The following is an 18,353-nucleotide window of genomic DNA, read 5'->3' as shown; positions in this document are numbered from 1 at the left end:
CCTTCTAGTCCGTGCCGAAAACTTACTCTCCCCTAGTCCCATCTACCTGCGCTCAGACCATAACCCTCCATTCCTTTCCCGTCCATATACCTATCCAATTCATTTTTAAATGATGAAATCGAACCTGCCTCCACCACCTCCACTGGAAGCTCATTCCACACACAGCCACCACTCTCTGAGTAAAGAAGTTCCCCCTCATGTTACCCCTAAACTTCTGTCCCTTAATTCTCAAGTCATGTCCACTTGTTTGAATCTTCCCTACTCTCAGTGGGAAAAGCTTATCCACGCCAACTCTGTCTATCCCTCTCATCCTTTTAAAAACCTCTATCAAGTCCCCCCTTAACCTTCTGCGCTCCAAAGAATCTCCACTCTCTCTCTCTCCCCTCTCTGCCCACACTGTGTGGCCCCAGTGCGCTGAGCTGGGCTGGGCTGGGCTGGGCCGGCCTGTGTAACTGGAGCCCGTGTTCCAGACCCGCTGCAGAATCCCAAGTCGCGCAGATTCCAGTCTTAAAATAAGTTGCCGAGGGCAGTGACATGGAGCGGTGTGATAGACCCAACAGCTGCTCAAACATGCTCCCGGGACCAGTTATGTATCCTCCCCCCTCACCCCTCACCCCTCACCCCCACCCCCCCCCTCAACTCTCACCTCATCCCCCCCCAAACCCCTCCAGCACTCTGTGAAACGTCACCTATCCATGTTCTCCCAGATGCTGCCTTACCCGCTGAGTTACTCCAGCACTCTGTGAAACGTCGCCTATCCACTTTCTCCACCGATGCTGCCTGAACCGCTGAGTTACTCCAGCACTCTGTGGAACGTCACCTATCCATGTTCCCCACAGATGCTGCCTGACCCGCTGAGTTATGGTGCAGCAGCATCTATGGAGCTAAGGAAATAGGCAACGTTTCGGGACGAACCTTCTGGAAATAGGCAACGTTTCGGGCCGAAACCCGGAAGGGTTTCGGCCCGAAACGTTGCCTATTTCCTTAGCTCCATAGATGCTGCGCACCCGCTGAGTTACTCCAGCACTCTGTGAAACGTCACCTATCCATGTTCTCCACAGATGCTGCCTGACCCGCTGAGTTACTCCAGCACTCTGTGAAACTCTATCTAACCATGTTCTCCACAGATGCTCCCTGACCCGCTGAGTTACTCCAGCGCTCTGTGAAACGTCACCTATCCATGTTCTCCACAGATGCTGCCTGACCCGCTAGTCCCACCTGCCTGCATTTGGCCCATATCCTTCTCAAACCTGTCCTCTCCAGATAGGTACAATCGCAATGTTTAAGAAACGTTTAGACTGGTACATGCACAGGACAGGTTTAGAGGGATATGGGCCACATGTAGGCAGGTGGAACTAGTGTAGCTGGGACACGTTGGTTGGTGTCGGCAACGTTGGGCTGAAGGGCCTGTTTCTACGCTGTATCGACCTACAACACCTAGGTCAGTTGTACAGGGTCTTGGTGAGACCACACCTGGAGTATTGCGTACAGTTTTGGTCTCCAAATCTGAGGAAGGACATTATTGCCATAGAGGCAGTGCAGAGAAGGTTCACCAGACTGATTCCTGGGATGTCAGGACTGTCTTATGAAGAAAGACTGGATAGACTTGGTTTATACTCTCTAGAATTTAGGAGATTGAGAGGGGATCTTATAGAAACTTACAAAATTCTTAAGGGGTTGGACAGGCCAGATGCAGGAAGATTGCTCCCGATGTTGGGGAAGTCCAGGACAAGGGGTCACAGCTTAAGGATAAGGGGGAAATCCTTTAAAACCGAGATGAGAAGAACTTTTTTCACACAGAGAGTGGTGAATCTCTGGAACTCTCTGCCACAGAGGGTAGTCGAGGGCACAGTTCATTGGCTATATTTAAGAGGGAGTTAGATGTGGCCCTTGTGGCTAAGGGGATCAGAGGGTATGGAGAGAAGGCAGGTATGGGATACTGAGTTGGATGATCAGCCATGATCATATTGAATGGCGGTGCAGGCTCGAAGGGCCGAATGGCCTACTCCTGCACCTAATTTCTATGTTTCTATGTTTCTATGTCAGTATTGACCAGTTGGGCCGAAGGGCCTGTTTGGCTGCACGATGACTCTATGACCATCCCTAGTTCACAGTTGATTACAGAGAGAAGGAAGGGAAGATGAGAAGCCATTTTAAAATACTTTAGGCAATAGACAATAGACAATAGGTGCAGGAGGAGGCCATTCGGCCCGCAGAGCCAGCACCGCCATTCAATGTGATCATGGCTTTCTGGGTGGCAGTGTAGGGGAGTGAATGCAGAGGGGAGCCGGGATCCAGGTCGTCTGTGTGGGGGGGGGGGGGGGGGGGGGGGGGAAAGAATGTACAGAAGACTTTGCATGACATCTATCAAGGGCTCGATTCAACATTCGAACAGAAGGAAGCTGAGCATTCTTTCAAAGGTAGACACAAAATGCTGGAGTAACTCAGCGGGACAGGCAGCATCTCTGGAGAGAAGGGGCGGGTGACGTTTCGGGTCGAGAGCCTTCTTCGGAATGTAGTCGGAGACAGTAAGACTGGCAGGAGAACTGGGAAGGGGGAGGGGATGGAGAGAGAGGGAAAGCAAGGGGCTATCTGAAGTTAAAGTAGTCAATGTTCATGCCGCTGGGGTGCAAGCTGCCCGGGCGAAATAAGAGCTGCTGCTCCTCCAATTTGCGCTGGGACTCACTCTGGCCATGGAGGAGGCCCAGGACAGAAAGGTCGGATTGGGAATGGGAGGGGGGGAGTTGAAGTGCTGAGCCACCGGGAGATCAGGTTGGTTAAGAATATTCTTTCATCTGGCCCTTCCAACCTGCCCCACCATTCATCACTGCGAGGAAATCTGGGCCCCGTATCTGAGGAAGGATGTGCCGGCTCTAGGAGAGGGTTTAGAGGAGGTTTACAAGAACGATCCCAGGAATGAGTGGGTTAACATACGATGAGCGTTTGTCGGCACTGGGCCTGTACTCGCTGGAGTTTAGAAGAATGAGGGGGGGGTGGGACCTCATTGAAACTTACCGAATAGTGAAAGGCCTGGATAGAGTGGATGTGGAGAGGATGTTTCCACTAGTGGGAGAGTCTTGAGTCTAGGACCAGAGGGCACAGCCTCAGAATTAAAGGACGTTCCTTTAGGAAGGAGATGAGGAGGAATTTCTTTAGCCAGAGGGTGGTGAATCTGTGGGATTCTTTGCCACACAGACGGCTGTGGAGGCCACAAGTCAGTGGATATTTCTAAGGAAGAGATAGACAGATTCCTGATTAGAACGGGTGCCAAGGGTTATGGGGAGGGCAGGAAAATGGGATTAGATCAACCATGACTGGCGGTGTTAGACCCGATGGGCCGAATGGCCTAATTCTACTCCTAAAAACTCTACAGCACTGTGTCCTAGGTGGGTTTTCTCCGGGCGCTCCGGTTTCCTCCCACACTCCCACAAAACGTGCAGGTTTATAGTTTAATTAGCTTCTGTAAATTGTAAATTGCCCTCCGTGCCATGGAGTCACAGAGTGATACAGCATGGAAACAGGCCCTTCGGCCCAACTTGCCCACACCGGCCAACATGTCCCATCTACACTAGTCCCACCTGCCCACGCTTACATAGACATAGAAACATAGAAATTAGGTGCAGGAGTAGAGGCCATTCGGCCCTTCGAGCCTGCACCGCCATTCAATATGATCATGGCTGATCATCCAACTCAGTATCCCGTACCTGCCTTCTCTCCATACCCCCTGATCCCCTTAGCCACAAGGGCCACATCTAACTCCCTCTTAAATATAGCCAATGAACTGGCCTCAACTACCCTCTGTGGCAGAGAGTTCCAGAGATTCACCACTCTATGCGTGAAAAAAGTTCTTCTCATCTCGGTTTTAAAGGATTTCCCCTTTATCCTTAAGCTGTGACCCCTTGTCCTGGACTTCCCTAACATCGGGAACAATCTTCCTGCATCTAGCCTGTCCAACCCCTTAAGAATTTTGTAAGTTTCTATAAGATCCCCCCTCAATCTTCTAAATTCTAGAGAGTATAAACGTTTGGTCCATATCCCTCCAAACCCGTCCTATCCATGTACCTGTCTAAATGTTTCTTAAACGTTGGGATAGTCCCAGCCTCAACTACCTCCTCCGGCAGCTCGTTCCATACACCCACCACCCTCCCTCTGTGTGGAAAAGTTACCCCTCAGATTCCTATTAAATCTTTTCCCCTTCACCTTGAACCTGTGTCCTCTGGTCCTCGATTCCCCTACTCTGGGCAAGAGACGTCTCTACCCGATCTATTCCTCTCATGATTTTATACACCTCTATAAGATCACCCCTCATCCTCCTGCGCTCCAGGGAATAGAGACCCAGCCTGCTCAACCTCTCCCTGTAGCTCACACCCTCTAGTCCTGGCAACATCCTCGTAAATCTTCTCTGAACCCTTTCCAGCTCGACGACATCTTTCCTATAACACGGTGCCCAGAACTGAACACAATATTCTAAATGCGGTCTCACCAACGTCTTATACACCTGCAACACGACCTCCCAACTTCTATACTCAATACTCTGGCTGATGGAGGCCAAAATGCCAAAAGCCTTTTTGACCACCTGATCTACCTGCGACTCCAGCTTCGAGGAATCATGCACCTGTACCCCTAGATCCCTCTGCTCTACAACACTACCCAAGGGGATAGTGTTAGCATAGGGGGGGATTGCTGGTCGGAATGGACTTGTGGGGCCGAAGGGCCTCTTTCGATGCTGTATCTCTAAATTCTAATTCCTCATCCTCCTGTGCCCCAGGGAATTAAGTCCCAGCTTGCCCAACCTCTCCCTGCAGCTCAGACCCTCGAGTCCTGGCAAGTCTACTGTCATTTAGTTTAGTTTAGAGATACAGCGCGGAAACAGGCCCTTCGGCCCACCGGGTCCGTACCGACCAGTGATCCCTGCACATTAACACTACCCTACACACACACTAGGGACAATTTACACATTTACAGCCAAGCCCATTAACCTACAAACCTGCACGTCTTTGGAGTGTGGGAGGAAACCGGAGATCCCGGAGAAAACCCACGCAGGTCACGGGGAGAACGTGGAAACTCCGTGCAAGACAGCGCCCGTAGTCGGGATCGAACCCGGGTCTCTGGGGGCTGTGAGGCAGCAGCTCTACCCGCTGCGCCATGGACTCTCTCCAGCTCATCGGGCATCTATCCCACCGCAGGGCGATTGGAACCGACCGCAATACTCAGGACACGTCCTTTCCTCATCAGGGTTGACTGGCCGGCCCTTCACTGGTCCTCGTGGTGGAGAATTCGACAGGCCCACCTCAGGAGAAGGCTATTCCCCTCCTTTCCGTCCTGAGACTCTTGTCCTGTTTCGTGAGGCCAGTGGAGGAGACCAGGGGCTGGGCAGGGCCGGGCTGGGCCGGGCGCATGGACCGCACACGGCCTACAACGACGGAGGGCTCCACGGCTACGCTAGGCCGGGCAGGCCCTGCAACGTCGCCATGACAACGGGCCTTCACGGTCAGGTCAAGATCCCTGCCCTTACAACAACTGGGACTTGGAAATGGCCTCAAACTGGTGACTCCGGATACTGTATCAGGGTGCTGCTGTGATACACTCGTACTGTATCTGAGATTATCTTATCTTTTTTTTAATTTTTAAAAAATATATATTTTTTAGTAGAATATTGGGAATTGTCAAACGGGCCCATCAGCGACTGCACTTCCTGAGGAAACTCAAACAGGCCTCACTCCCCACCAACATCCACAGGACTTTCTACAGAGGCACGGTGGAGTCTGTACTCACATACTGCATGAACACCTGGTACTCCAACTGTAACTGCTCAGACAGGAAGGCTCTGCAGAGGGTAGTGAGGGGGAGCAGAGAGGATCATTGGCGTCTCCCTACCCTCGGTACAAGAACTGTCGTCTGGAAAAAGCTCTGAGCACAAACTGCACCCCCTCCACACACACACACACACACACACACACACACACACACACACACACACACACACACACACACACACACACACACACACACACACACCACACACACACACACACACACACACACACACACACACACACACACACACACACACACACACACACACACACACACACACACCTGGATCTCCTGCCATCAGGCAAGAGATACAATTAGCATCAAAGCCCGGACTACAAGACTGCTAAACAGCTTCCTGCCACAGGCTGTGAGGCTGCTAAACAGTCACTCTGTACTCACACTCACCTGGTTCTGCCGCTTTGCACTGACACTTTAATAACTCTGGCACTGGCCACTTAAATCAGCTGCCCTGGACATTTCAATGACTGTTTTTACTGTATTTTAATGTTGCTGTTTGACCTGCTTTTAACTATTTATACTGTTTCATCAGGGACTGGATTGTTTTTTTATTGATATTATGTGTGAAATGTTTTAAGTTTCATGTGCGATACTCCGGCATTCCCTGGGAAACATCATCTCATAGAAACATAGAAACATAGAAAATAGGTGCAGGAGTAGGCCATTCGGCCCTTCGAGCCTGCACCGCCATTCAATATGATCATGGCTGATCATCCAACTCAGTATCCCGTACCTGCCTTCTCTCCATACCCCCTGATCCCCTTAGCCACAAGGGCCACATCTAACTCCCTCTTAAATATAGCCAATGAACTGGCCTCGACTACCCTCTGTGGCAGAGAGTTCCAGAGATTCACCACTCTCTGTGTGAAAAAAGTTCTTCTCATCTCGGTTTTAAAGGATTTCCCCCTTATCCTTAAGCTGTGACCCCATGTCCTGGACTTCCCTAACATCGGGAGCAATCTTCCTGCATCTAGCTTGTCCAACCCCTTAAGAATTTTGTAAGTTTCTATAAGATCCCCTTCTCAATCTCCTAAATTCTAGAGTATAAAACCAAGTCTATCCAGTCTTTCTTCATAAGACAGTCCTGACATCCCAGGAATCAGTCTGGTGAACCTTCTCTGCACTCCCTCTATGGCAATAATGTCCTTCCTCAGATTTGGAGACCAAAACTGTACGCAATACTCCAGGTGTGGTCTCACCAAGACCCTGTACAACTGCAGTAGAACCTCCCTGCTCCTATACTCAAATCCTTTTGCTATGAAATTTTGCACTGTGCAACTGTTGCTTTGCAAGGTGACAATAAAGGTTGATTGGGATTGGATTGGATTTGAGAAGCAGTGTACAAAAGTATAGTACAGTTATCGCACAGCTTCAATTTTAATTTTGAGCTAAAGATGAGAAAGAAGGGAGGAGAAAAAGCAAGAGAGAGAGAGAGAGAGAGAGAGAGAGAGAGAAAGTGAATGTGCAAGAATAGAACCCCTAGACTACCAAATTGGTAGTCGCCAAAGAGTGCAGTCAAAGAAATAAGAAGACATAAATAGTCAAAAACAGAAAGAAAAAACAAAAGGTGATGATATGCCCAGTCTGCACAGTCCGTCATCGGCTCATCGGCTCTGACCTTCCTTCCATCGAGGGGATTTATCACAGTCGCTGCTTCAAAAAAGGCTGGCAGTATCATCAAAGACCCACACCATCCTGGCCACACACTCATCTCCCCGCTACCTTCAGGTAGAAGGTACAGGAGCCTGAAGACTGCAACGTCCAGGTTCAGGAATAGCTACTTCCCCACAGCCACCAGGCTATTAAACCTGGCTCGGACAAAACTCTGATTATTAATAACCACTTTCTGTTATTTGCACTTTACCAGTTTATTTATTCATGTGTGTATATATTCATATCATGGTATATGGACACACTGATCTGTTCTGTAGTCAATGCCTACCATGTTCTGTTGTGCTGGAGGAAAGCGAGAATTTCATTCTCCTATACAGGGACACATGACAATAAACTCACTTGAGCTTGAACTTGAACTACCTGCTTCGTATCCCTCCCCACCCATCACCCAACCCGTCATTCGATTTAATTCCAAAATGGTGTCGCACCATACTATCCTTCTAATGAATCAATGAATAGTCTTCCATGTCTTCGAAAAATGCTCTGGTTTTTCTGCTAAGACAAGTCTCATATTTTCAAGATGTAGCACCTCACACATGTTTGTAGTCCACATTTTAAGAGTAGGGGCATTGCGATGCTTATCTAAGATGCATCTAAGTGCTAAAAGAGTGATACAGCTGTGGAAACAGGCCCTTCAGGGCCCAACTTAAGAGTTTGGACACGCCAGAGGCAGGAAACATGTTCCCGATGTTGGGGGAGTCCAGAACCACAGTTTAAGAATAAGGAGTAAGCCATTTAGAACGCAGACGAGGAAACACTTTTTCTCACAGAGAGTGGTGAGTCTGTGGAATTCCCTGCCTCAGAGGGCGGTGGAGGCAGTTCTCTGGATACTTTCAAGAGAGAGAGCTAGATAGGGCTCTTAAAGATAGCGGAGTCAGGGGATATGGGGAGAAGGCAGGAACGGGGTACTGATTGGGGATGATCAGCCATGATCACATTGAATGGTGGTGCTGGCTCGAGGGGTTGAATGGGCCTCCTGCTGCACCTATTGTCTATTGTTTGTTATGGAACCATCCTCTCCACATCCACTCTATCCAGGCCTTTCACTATTCAGTAAGTTTCAATGAGGTTGCCCCCTCATCCTTCTAAACTCCAGCGGGTCCAGGCCCAGTGCCGACAAACGCTCATCATATGTTAACCCACTCATTCATAGCCTCAGAATTAAAGGACGCTCCTTTAGGAAGGGGATGAGGAGGAATTTCTTTAGTCAAAGGGTGGTGAATCTGTGGGATTCATTGCCACAGACGGCTGTGGAGGCCACAAGTCAGTGGATATTTTTAAGGCAGACATAGGCAGAGATTCTTGATTAGTGCGGGTGTCAGGGGTTATGGGGAGAAGGCAGGAGAATGGGGTTAGGAGGGAGAGATAGACATAGAAACATAGAAACATGGAAAATAGGTGCAGGAGTAGGCCATTCGGCCCTTCGAGCCTGCACCGCAATTCAATATGATCATCCTCACATTAGTCCACATTATACTGCATCTGCCATGCATTTGCCCACTCACCCAGCCTATCCAAGTCACCTTGCAGCCTCCTAGCATCCTCCTCACAGCTAACACTGCCCCCCAGCTTCGTGTCATCTGCAAACTTGGAGATGTTGCATTCAATTCCCTCCTCCAAATCATTAATATACATTGTAAATAGCTGGGGTCCCAGCACTGAGCCTTGCGGTACCCCACTAGTCACTGCCTGCCATTGTGAAAAGGACCCGTTTACTCCTACTCTTTGCTTCCTGTCTGCCAGCCAGTTCTCTATCCACATCAATACTGGACCCCCAATGCCTTGTGCTTTAAGTTTGTATACTAATCTCTTATGTGGGACCTTGTCGAAAGCCTTCTGAAAGTCCAGATATAACCACATCCACTGGTTCTCCCCTTATCCACTCTACTAGTTACATCCTCGCAAAATTCTATAAGATTCGTCAGACATGATTTACCTTAAAAATCCATGCTGACTTTGTCCAATGATTTCACCACTTTCCAAATGTGCTGCTATCCCATCTTTAATAACTGACTCTAGCAGTTTCCCCCACTACCGACGTTTAGGCTAAACTGGTCTGTAATTCCCCGTTTCTCTCTCTCCCTCCCTTTTTAAAAAGTGGGGTTACATTAGCTACCCTTCCAATCCTCAGGAACTACTCCAGAATCTAAAGAGTTTAGAAAAATTATCACTAATGCATCCACTATTTCTGCGAGCTACTTCCTTAAGTACTCTGGGATGCAGCCTATCTGGCCCTGGGGATTTATCGGCCCTTTAATCCATTCAATTTACCTAACACCACTTCCCGGCTAAACTGGATTTCACTCAGTTCCTCCATCTCATTTGACCCCCAGTCCCATGCTATTTCCGGCAGATTATTTATGTTTTCCTTAGTGAAGACAGAACCAAAGTAGTTATTCAATTGGTCTGCCATGTCCTGTTCCCCATATTCAATTTGCCTGTTTCTGACTGCAAGGGACCTACATTTGTTTTAACTAATCTTTTAGATTCTTACAAAATTCTTAAGGGGTGGACCTGCTAGATGCAGGAAGATTGTTCCGATGTGGGGGGAAGTTCCAGGACAAGGGGTCACAGCTTAAGGATAAAGGGGAAATCCTTTTGCCAAACCCGAGATGAGAAGAACTTTTTTTTCGCAGAGAGTGGTGAATCTCTGGAACTCTCTGCCACAGAGGGTAGTTGAGGCCACAGAGTTCATTGGCTATATTTAAGAGGGAGTTAGATGTGGCCCTTGTGTGGCTAAGGGGATCAGGGGGTATGGAGAGAAGGCAGGTACAGGATACTGAGTTGGATGATCAGCCATGATCATATTGAATGGCGGTGCAGGCTCGAAGGCCCGAATGGCCTACTCCTGCACCTATTTCTATGTTTATATGTTTTCCCTTGTTATCCACGGATGCACTACCTTCCCTGATTTATTCTTTTGCCAAACTGGGATGAACATTTGTTGCAGTTCATCCATGCAGTCTTTAAATGTCTTCCATTGCATATCTACCATCAACCCTTTAAGAATCAATCGCCAGTCTATCTTGGCCAATTCACGTCTCATACCCTCAAAGTCACTTTTCTTTGAGTTCAGGACCCTTGTTTCTGAATTAACGATGTCACCCTCCATCCTAATGAAGAACTCAACCATATTATGGTCACTCTTGCCCAAGGGGCCACGCACAACAAGACTGCTAACTAACCCTTCCTCATTACTCAATACCCAGTCTAGAATAGCCTGCTCTCTCGTTGGTTCCTCTACATGTTGGTTTAGAATACTATCCCGCATACATTCCAAGAAATCCTCTTCCTCAGCACCCCTGCCAATTTGATAGATCAGCCTTGATTGAATGGCGGAGTAGACTTGATTGGCCAAATGGCCTAATTCTACTCCTATCACTTATGACATGACCCAAGATGCCCCATCTAAGCTAGTCCCATATCCCTCTAAACCTTACCTATCCATGGACCTGTACAAATGTATTTTAAATGCTGTTATAGTCCAGCCTCAACTACCTCCTCTGGCAGATCGTTCCATACCCCCACCGCCCTCTGTGTGAAAATGTTGCCCCTCGTTTGTATTATTGGACAATAGACAATAGGTGCAGGAGTAGGCCATTCAGCCCTTCGAGCCAGCACCGCTATTCAATGTGATCATGGCTGATCATCCCCAATCAGTACCCCGTTCCTGCCTTCTCCCCATGTCCCCTGACACCGCTATCTTTAAGGGACTCCACTATCTATAGCTCTCTGTTGAAAGCATCCAGAGAACCGGCCTCCACCGCCCTCTGAGGCAGAGAATTCCACAGACTCACCACTCTCTGTGAGAAAAAGTGTTTCCTCGTCTCCGTTCTAAATGGCTTACTCCTTATTCTTAAACTGTGTGGCCTCTGGTCGCGTGCTAACCAGTCAGCGGAAAGACAACACATGATTGCTACCGATCCAATTATAGTGTACAGATGGGAATAACGTTTAGTGCAAGGCAAAGCCAGCAAAGTCTGATCAAGGATAGTCCGAGGGTCTCCAATGAGGTGGATGGGAGGTCAGGACCGCTCTCTAGTTGGTGAGAGGACGGTTCAGTTGCCTGATAATAGCCGGGAAGAAACTGTCCCTGAATCTGGAGGTGTGTGTGCATTCGTTTTCACACTTCTGTACCTCTTGCCCGATGGGAGAGGGGAGAAGAAACATAGAAACTAGAAAATTAGGTGCAGGAGTAGGCCATTCGGCCCTTCGAGCCTGACCGCCATTCAATATGATCATGGCTGATCATCCAACTCAGTATCCCGTACTGCCTTCTCTCCATACCCCCTGATCCCCTTAGCCACAAGGGCCACATCTAACTCCCTCTTAAAATATAGCCAATGAACTGCACCCTCTGTGGCAGAGAGTTCCAGAGATTCACCACTCTCTGTGTGAAAAAAGTTCTTCTCATCTCGGGTTTTAAAGTATTTGCCCCCTTATCCTTAAGCTGTGACCCCTTGTTCCGGACTTCCCCAACATCGGGAACAATCTTCCTGCATCTAGCCTGTCCAACCCCTTAAGAATTTTGTAAGTTTCTATAAGATCCCCTCTCAATCTCCTAAATTCTAGAGCGTATAAACCAAGTCTATCCAGTCTTTCTTCATAACAGTCCTGACATCCCAGGAATCAGTCTGGTGAACCGTCTCTGCACTCCCTCTATGGCAATAATGTCCTTCCTCAGAAGGAGTGACCGGGGGTGAGACTGGTCCTTGATGATGCTGCTGGCCTTGCCGAGGCAGCATGAGGTGTAGATGAGGTATCAGGGTGGGGTATATGCCCCAATGTCCTCTTGTGTTTTGATCGGCAACAGAACAATGATGTTACAGATCCATTAACGTAATAACACATAGATAAATATACTATCGTTAATAATCCAATAACTGAATAATCAGTAATAGTTGGTAACCAGACTGTAATTATGCAAAACAGAAGTCCTTAATACAACCAAAGTTGGAATGGAGAAATGGAGGTGTATCAGATATTAACTGTATTGACTTCCGACAATCTGGGTAGACAAAAATGCTGGAGAAACTCAGCGGGTGAGGCAGCATCTATGGAGCGAAGGAATAGGTGGCGTTTCAGGTCGAGACCCTTCTTCAGACTGATGTGGGCATGGTGGGGGGGGCGAGAAGAAGAGGCGGAGGCAGTGGGCTGAGGGAGAGCTGGGAAGGGGAGGGGAAGGAGGGAGAAAGCAAGGACTACCTGAAATTGGAGAAGTCAATGTCCATACCGCTGGGGTGTAAACTGCCCAAGCGAAATATGAGGCGCTGCTCCTCCTCCAATTTACGGCGGGACTCACTCTGAACAATAATCTGGAATACCTGCTGCATTGTCGGAGTTTTACCAAGAGTCACACGGCACGGAAACAGGCCCTTCGGCCCACCTCGCCCATGCCAGCCAACATGCCTCATCTTTGCCCGTTCTTGCCTTCACCCCGTATCCCCTGACTCGGCTATTTTTAAGGGTGGGCTGGGCCAAACAGGGGCAAATGGGACTGGCTTCGATGGGGGTCGCCGTGGAGGAGTTGGGAAGATCGCCCTGTTTCCGTGCTGTGTGACTCTACGACCGTACCAAGTGTTCTGGTCGATAGACCTCCCCCTCCCCAGCCCACCCCAGCCCAGCGACCAGGAGACCCTTCCTTACCTTCCACCTCCAGCACGGCGAGGACAGCCGAGGTGTGGACCTCCCCGAGAACGTTGCGCGCCACGCAGGTGTAGACTCCCGCATCGGTAGACTTGCAGTCTCGTATCCAGAGCGCCCCGTACTCTCCGGGGTCGGTGGGCAGGGGGAGATTGTTCCTGAACCAGGCCAACGTCGGCAACGGGCGTCCATTAACCGCCACCTTCAGCCTGATGTCAAAGCCCGTGCCGATGGCCGCGTTCTTCAGCCGCCGCAGGAAGGAAGGCGGGCGGAGACTCTCCCGCCCACGGAGCTCCGGCACCACCTGGTCCCCGTAGACCTTTGCCCTCTTGGCCAGCGCGGCGGTGGGACTGGCGGGTGCCGCTCGGACCCTGCCCGCCGCGCCCTGCTTCAGGCCGGGGGATGCTTGGGGGGCGTGCATGGTGGAGCGGCCTTCAACCAAACCACACTCAGTCCAGGGACTCTGGAGGGACACTCTGGATGGATCCCAGGCAGATCTCAGCTCAACTTCATACGGCAACTGTGGTGGCTTGGAGGTGCATCCTCAAATTAAACAGCAAAGCAGAAACGTCAGGAGAGGAGCAACTCAACCTCAACTCAACTCAACTCAACTCAACTCAACCTCAACTCAACCTCAACTCAACTCAACTCAACTCAACTCAACCTCACCTCAACTCAACTCAACTCAACTCAACTCAACTCAACTCAACTCAACTCAACTCAACCTCAACTCAACTCAACCTCAACCTCAACTCAACCTCCAACCTCAACCTCAACCTCAACTCAACTCAACTCAACTCAACTCAACCTCAACTCAACACAACCTCAACCTCAACCTCAACTCAACTCAACCTCAACTCAACCTCAACTCAACTCAACTCAACCTCAACTCAACCTCAACTCAACCTCAACTCAACTCAACTCAACCTCAACTCAACCTCAACCTCAACCTCAACTCAACTCAACTCAACTCAACTCAACCTCAACTCAACTCAACTCAACCTCAACTCAACTCACCTCAACCCAAACCTCAACTCACCTCAACTCAACTCAACTCACCTCAACTCAACTCAACTCAACTCAACCTCAACTCAACTCAACTCAACCTCAACTCAACTCAACTCAACTCAACTCAACTCAACTCAACAACTCACTCAACTCACTCAACTCAACCTCAACTCAACTCAACAACTCAACTCAACTCAACAACAACTCAACTCAACTCAACTCAACCTCAACTCAACCTCAACTCAACTCAACTCAACTCAACTCAACTCAACTCAACCTCAACTCAACCTCAACTCAACCTCAACTCAACCTCAACTCAACCTCAACTCAACAAACCTCAACTCACTCCACCAACTCAACTCAACTCAACTCAACTCAGCTCAACTTCAACCCAACTCCTCAACTCAACCTGGCTCAACCTCAACTCAATCCTCAAATTCAACAGCAAAGCAGAAACGTCAACTCAGAGGACTCAACTCAACTCTCACTCTCAACTCAACCTCAACTCAACCAACAACTCAACTCAACTGAACCTCAACTCAACTCACTCAACTCACTCAACTCAACTCAACTCAACTCAACTCAACTCAACTCAACTCAACTCAACTCAACTCAACTCAACTCAACTCAACTCAACTCAACTCAACTCAACTCAACTCAACTCAACTCAACTCAACTCAACTCAACTCAACTCAACTCAACTCAACTCAACTCACCTCAACTCAACTCAACTCAACTCAACTCACCTCAACTCAACTCAACTCAACTCAACTCAACTCAACTCAACTCAACTCAACCTCAACTCAACTCAACCTCAACTCAACTCAACTCAACCTCAACTCAACTCAACTCAACCTCAACCTCAACTCAACCTCAACCTCAACCTCAACTCAACTCAACCTCAACCAACTCAACTCCTCAACTCAACCTCAACAACCTCAACCTCAACTCAACCAAACTCAACTCAACCTCAACTCAACTCAACTCAACCTCAACTCAACCTCAACTCAACTCAACTGAAACTCAACTCAACTCAACTCAACTCAACCTCAACCTCAACCTCAACTCAACTCAACTCAACTCAACTCAACTCAAAACTCCAACTCAACCTCAACTCAACTCAACCAACCTCTCAACTCAACTCAACTCAACTCAACTCAACTCAAACCTCAACTCCCCAACTCAACTCACTCAGAACTCCACCTCCTCCTTCAACCTCAACCCAACTCAACCTCAACTCAACCTCCCCTCCACAACTCCTCAACTCACTCCACTCTAACCCCCCCTCTCAACTCCTACTCAACTCAAGCGCCTCCACTCTCCCTTCAACTCCTACTCCCATCAGGGGTAATGGCTCTTCACACCATGATTGAATGGCGGAGCCCGATGGGCCGTTCCCCCCTCGGGATGGGAAGGTGGGGGTGGGATGGGAGGGAAACGGGAGGCGTGATGGGGGGGTGTGGGGGGACTCAGAACTGGGGGCGGGGGTGGGGAGGGGGGGGAGGCGTGATGGGGGGTGGGGGGGATGTGAAGGTGGGAGGGGGGGGGCGATGGGAAAGTGGGGGGGGATGGGGGGGCGAAGGGGGGGGGAATGGGGGGGATGGGAAGTGGGAGGGGGGGATGGGGGGTGGGGGGGGGGGGGAGGATGGGAAGGGGGATGGGGGGATGGAAAGGGAGGGGGGATGGGGGGGACAGGAGGGTGGGAGGGGGGGGGAAGGTGGGGGGGGGGGGAGGATGGGGGGGATGGGGGGACAGGCGTGATGGGGAGGGGGGGGGTGGGGGGGGGGGGGAGGAGCAATGGAGGAAGAATTTAAAATCTCTCGCAAGAGTTTTAAAATAAACTTGCCTACCTTAGCTGTTTTTTTTCTAAAGTGCTAAATACAAGTTTGCAAAGATGGAGAGAGGCGAGCCGTACCTTGTGTTGTTCCTCGTGAGAAACCTTGGACCCCCTGGACCCTCTCCCAAGTGGGACAAGCTTTTTCCTTTGGTGAAGTTCTGGTTCGATTCCCGTTCACTCGGTCCACCTTTAACGTCAGAGTCCAGGAGACCCCCTCTCCTGTGTGTTGAAGTGGCTGTGTCTTGTTCTTCTGTGAGGAGGGGGGGGGGGGGGGGGGGGAGACCACTCTTCCCTCTCGGAGTTTGGTGGGATAGATGATTGTTTGGGATTTTTTTTGGGGGGGAGGGGGGGGCTGGCGTCGGAGAAGTTGGAGGTGACTTTGCAGGAGCCCAGTTGATGGTGTTACTGCTCCGACCCAGGGGCTGGGAGAGTTCCCAGTGGTCACTGACTCTGCTCTCCCTCCCTCCCTCTCTCGCTCCCTCCCTCCCTCTCTCTCGCTCTCCCCTGTCACTCTGACACACACACACAGCTGTCTCCCGTCCGTCACCCGCAGTCAGCTCTCAGCGCAAAGTCTCAGTTTCGTGAGGCGGGGGGGAGGAGAGGGAGGGAGGGAGTGGGGGAGGGGGTGGGAGAGGAGAGGAGGATGGGAGGGTAAGGAGGGGAGGGGGGAGGGGAGGGGAGAGGAGAGGGGGAGACAGGAGAGGGAGGATGGTGGTGTCTGTCTGTGAGTGTGTGTCTGTCAGTATATATGTGTGTCTGTGTGTGTGTGTGTGTGTGTGTGTGTGTGTGTCTGTCAGTGTATATGTGTGTGTCTGTGTGTGTGTGTGTGTGTGTGTCTGTGAGTGTGTGTGTGTGTCTGTGTGTGTGTGTGTCTGTGTGTGTGTGTGTGTGTGTGTGTGTCTGTCTGTGAGTGTGTGTGTGTGTGTGTGTGTGTGTGTGTGTCTGTCTGTGAGTGTGTGTGTGTGTGTGTGTGTGTGTGTGTGTCTGTCTGTGTGTGTGTGTGTGTGTGTGTGTGTCTGTGTGTGTGTGTGTGTGTGTGTGTGTGTGTGTGTGTGTGTATGTGTGTGTGTCTGTGGGTCTGTGTGTGTGGGAGACTGTGTGAATTTTAAGAATGAGGAGTGAGCCATTTAGCACGGAGGCGAGGAAACACTTTTTCACAGAGAGTTGTGAGTCTGTGGAATTCTCTGCCTCAGAAGGCGGTGGAGGCCGGTTCTCTGGATGCTTTCAAGAGAGAGCTAGATAGGGCTCTTAAAGATAGCGGGGAGAAGGCAGGAACGGGGTACTGATTGTGGATGATCAGCCATGATCACATTGAATGGCGGTGCTGGTGCTGGCTCGAAGGGCCGAATGGCCTACTCCTGCACCTATTGTGTGTACATCTGCCTGTGTTTGTATGTGTCCCTGTGTGTGTCTGTTTGTGTCCATCTGTGTGTGTGTGTGTGTGTAGTTTGCACGTTCTACCTGTGACTAGGCACATGGATGGGACAGGTTTGGGGGGATATGGGCCAAAGGCAGGCAGGTCACAGAGTCATAGAGTGATACACGGTGGAAACAGGCCCTTCGGCCCAACTTGCCAACATTATCCCATCTACACTGGTCCCACCTGCCTGCGTTTGGTCCATATCCCACCAACCGTTAGGTGGGCCACGTTGGTCTGTGTGGGCAAGTTGGGTGGTGGGTGTATGGAACGAGCTGCCAGAGGAGGTAGTTGAAGCAGGTACTGTGACCTTTAAAAGACATTTGGACAGGTCGAGCCACGACCCCACAGCACCAGAGACCCAGGTTTGATCCTGCCCCTCGGGTGCTGTTTGTGTGGAGTTTGCATGTTCTCCTCCCGCGTGCCAAAGACACATACAGGTTTGTAGGTCAATTGACTTCGGTAAAAATTGTAAATCGCCCCCTAACATTCTTTTTGGATGAATAGAGGATTTGAGTATAGTGTGTAGTATAACGTGGATAAATGTGAGGTTATCCATTTTGGTGGCAAAAACAGGAAAGCAGACTATTATCTAAATGGTGGCCGATTGGGAAAGGGGGAGATGCAGCGAGACCTGGGTGTCATGGTACACCAGTCATTGAAGGTAGGCATGCAGGTGCAGCAGGCAGTAAAGAAAGCGAATGGTATGTTGGCTTTCATAGCAGAAGGATTTGAGTATAGGAGCAGGGAGGTTCTACTGCAGTTGTACAGGGTCTTGGTGAGACCACACCTGGAGTATTGCGTATAGTTTCTTAAGGGGTTGGACAGGCTAGATGCAGGAAGATTGTTCCCGATGTTGGGGAAGTCCAGGACAAAGGGTTACAGTTTAAGGATAAAGGGGAAATCTTTTAGGACCGAGATGAGAAAAACACTTTTCAC

At 49.9% G+C, this 18,353-nt stretch overlaps 1 protein-coding gene across 1 annotated transcript in view; it reads right to left on the bottom strand.

Moving 5' to 3' along the window:
* Positions 1-16,222, bottom strand: part of LOC129693409 (striated muscle preferentially expressed protein kinase-like) — a 101,587-nt gene extending 85,365 nt beyond the window's left edge. The window contains exons 1-2 of the mRNA XM_055630235.1: positions 16,076-16,222; positions 13,156-13,695 (exon numbers count right to left, since the gene is read on the bottom strand). Coding sequence (XP_055486210.1) covers positions 13,156-13,573 — 418 coding nt within the window. The 5' untranslated portion in view covers positions 13,574-13,695; positions 16,076-16,222. The remainder of the gene's footprint in view (positions 1-13,155; positions 13,696-16,075) is intronic.
* Positions 16,223-18,353: the final 2,131 nt, after the last annotated feature.

This window comes from Leucoraja erinacea, unplaced genomic scaffold, assembly GCF_028641065.1.
Source record: "Leucoraja erinacea ecotype New England unplaced genomic scaffold, Leri_hhj_1 Leri_285S, whole genome shotgun sequence".
In the NCBI taxonomy this organism is placed as follows: Eukaryota; Metazoa; Chordata; class Chondrichthyes; order Rajiformes; family Rajidae; genus Leucoraja; species Leucoraja erinaceus.
Note: the sequence above shows the minus strand (reverse complement) of the source record. Positions and strands in the feature narration are given on the sequence as shown.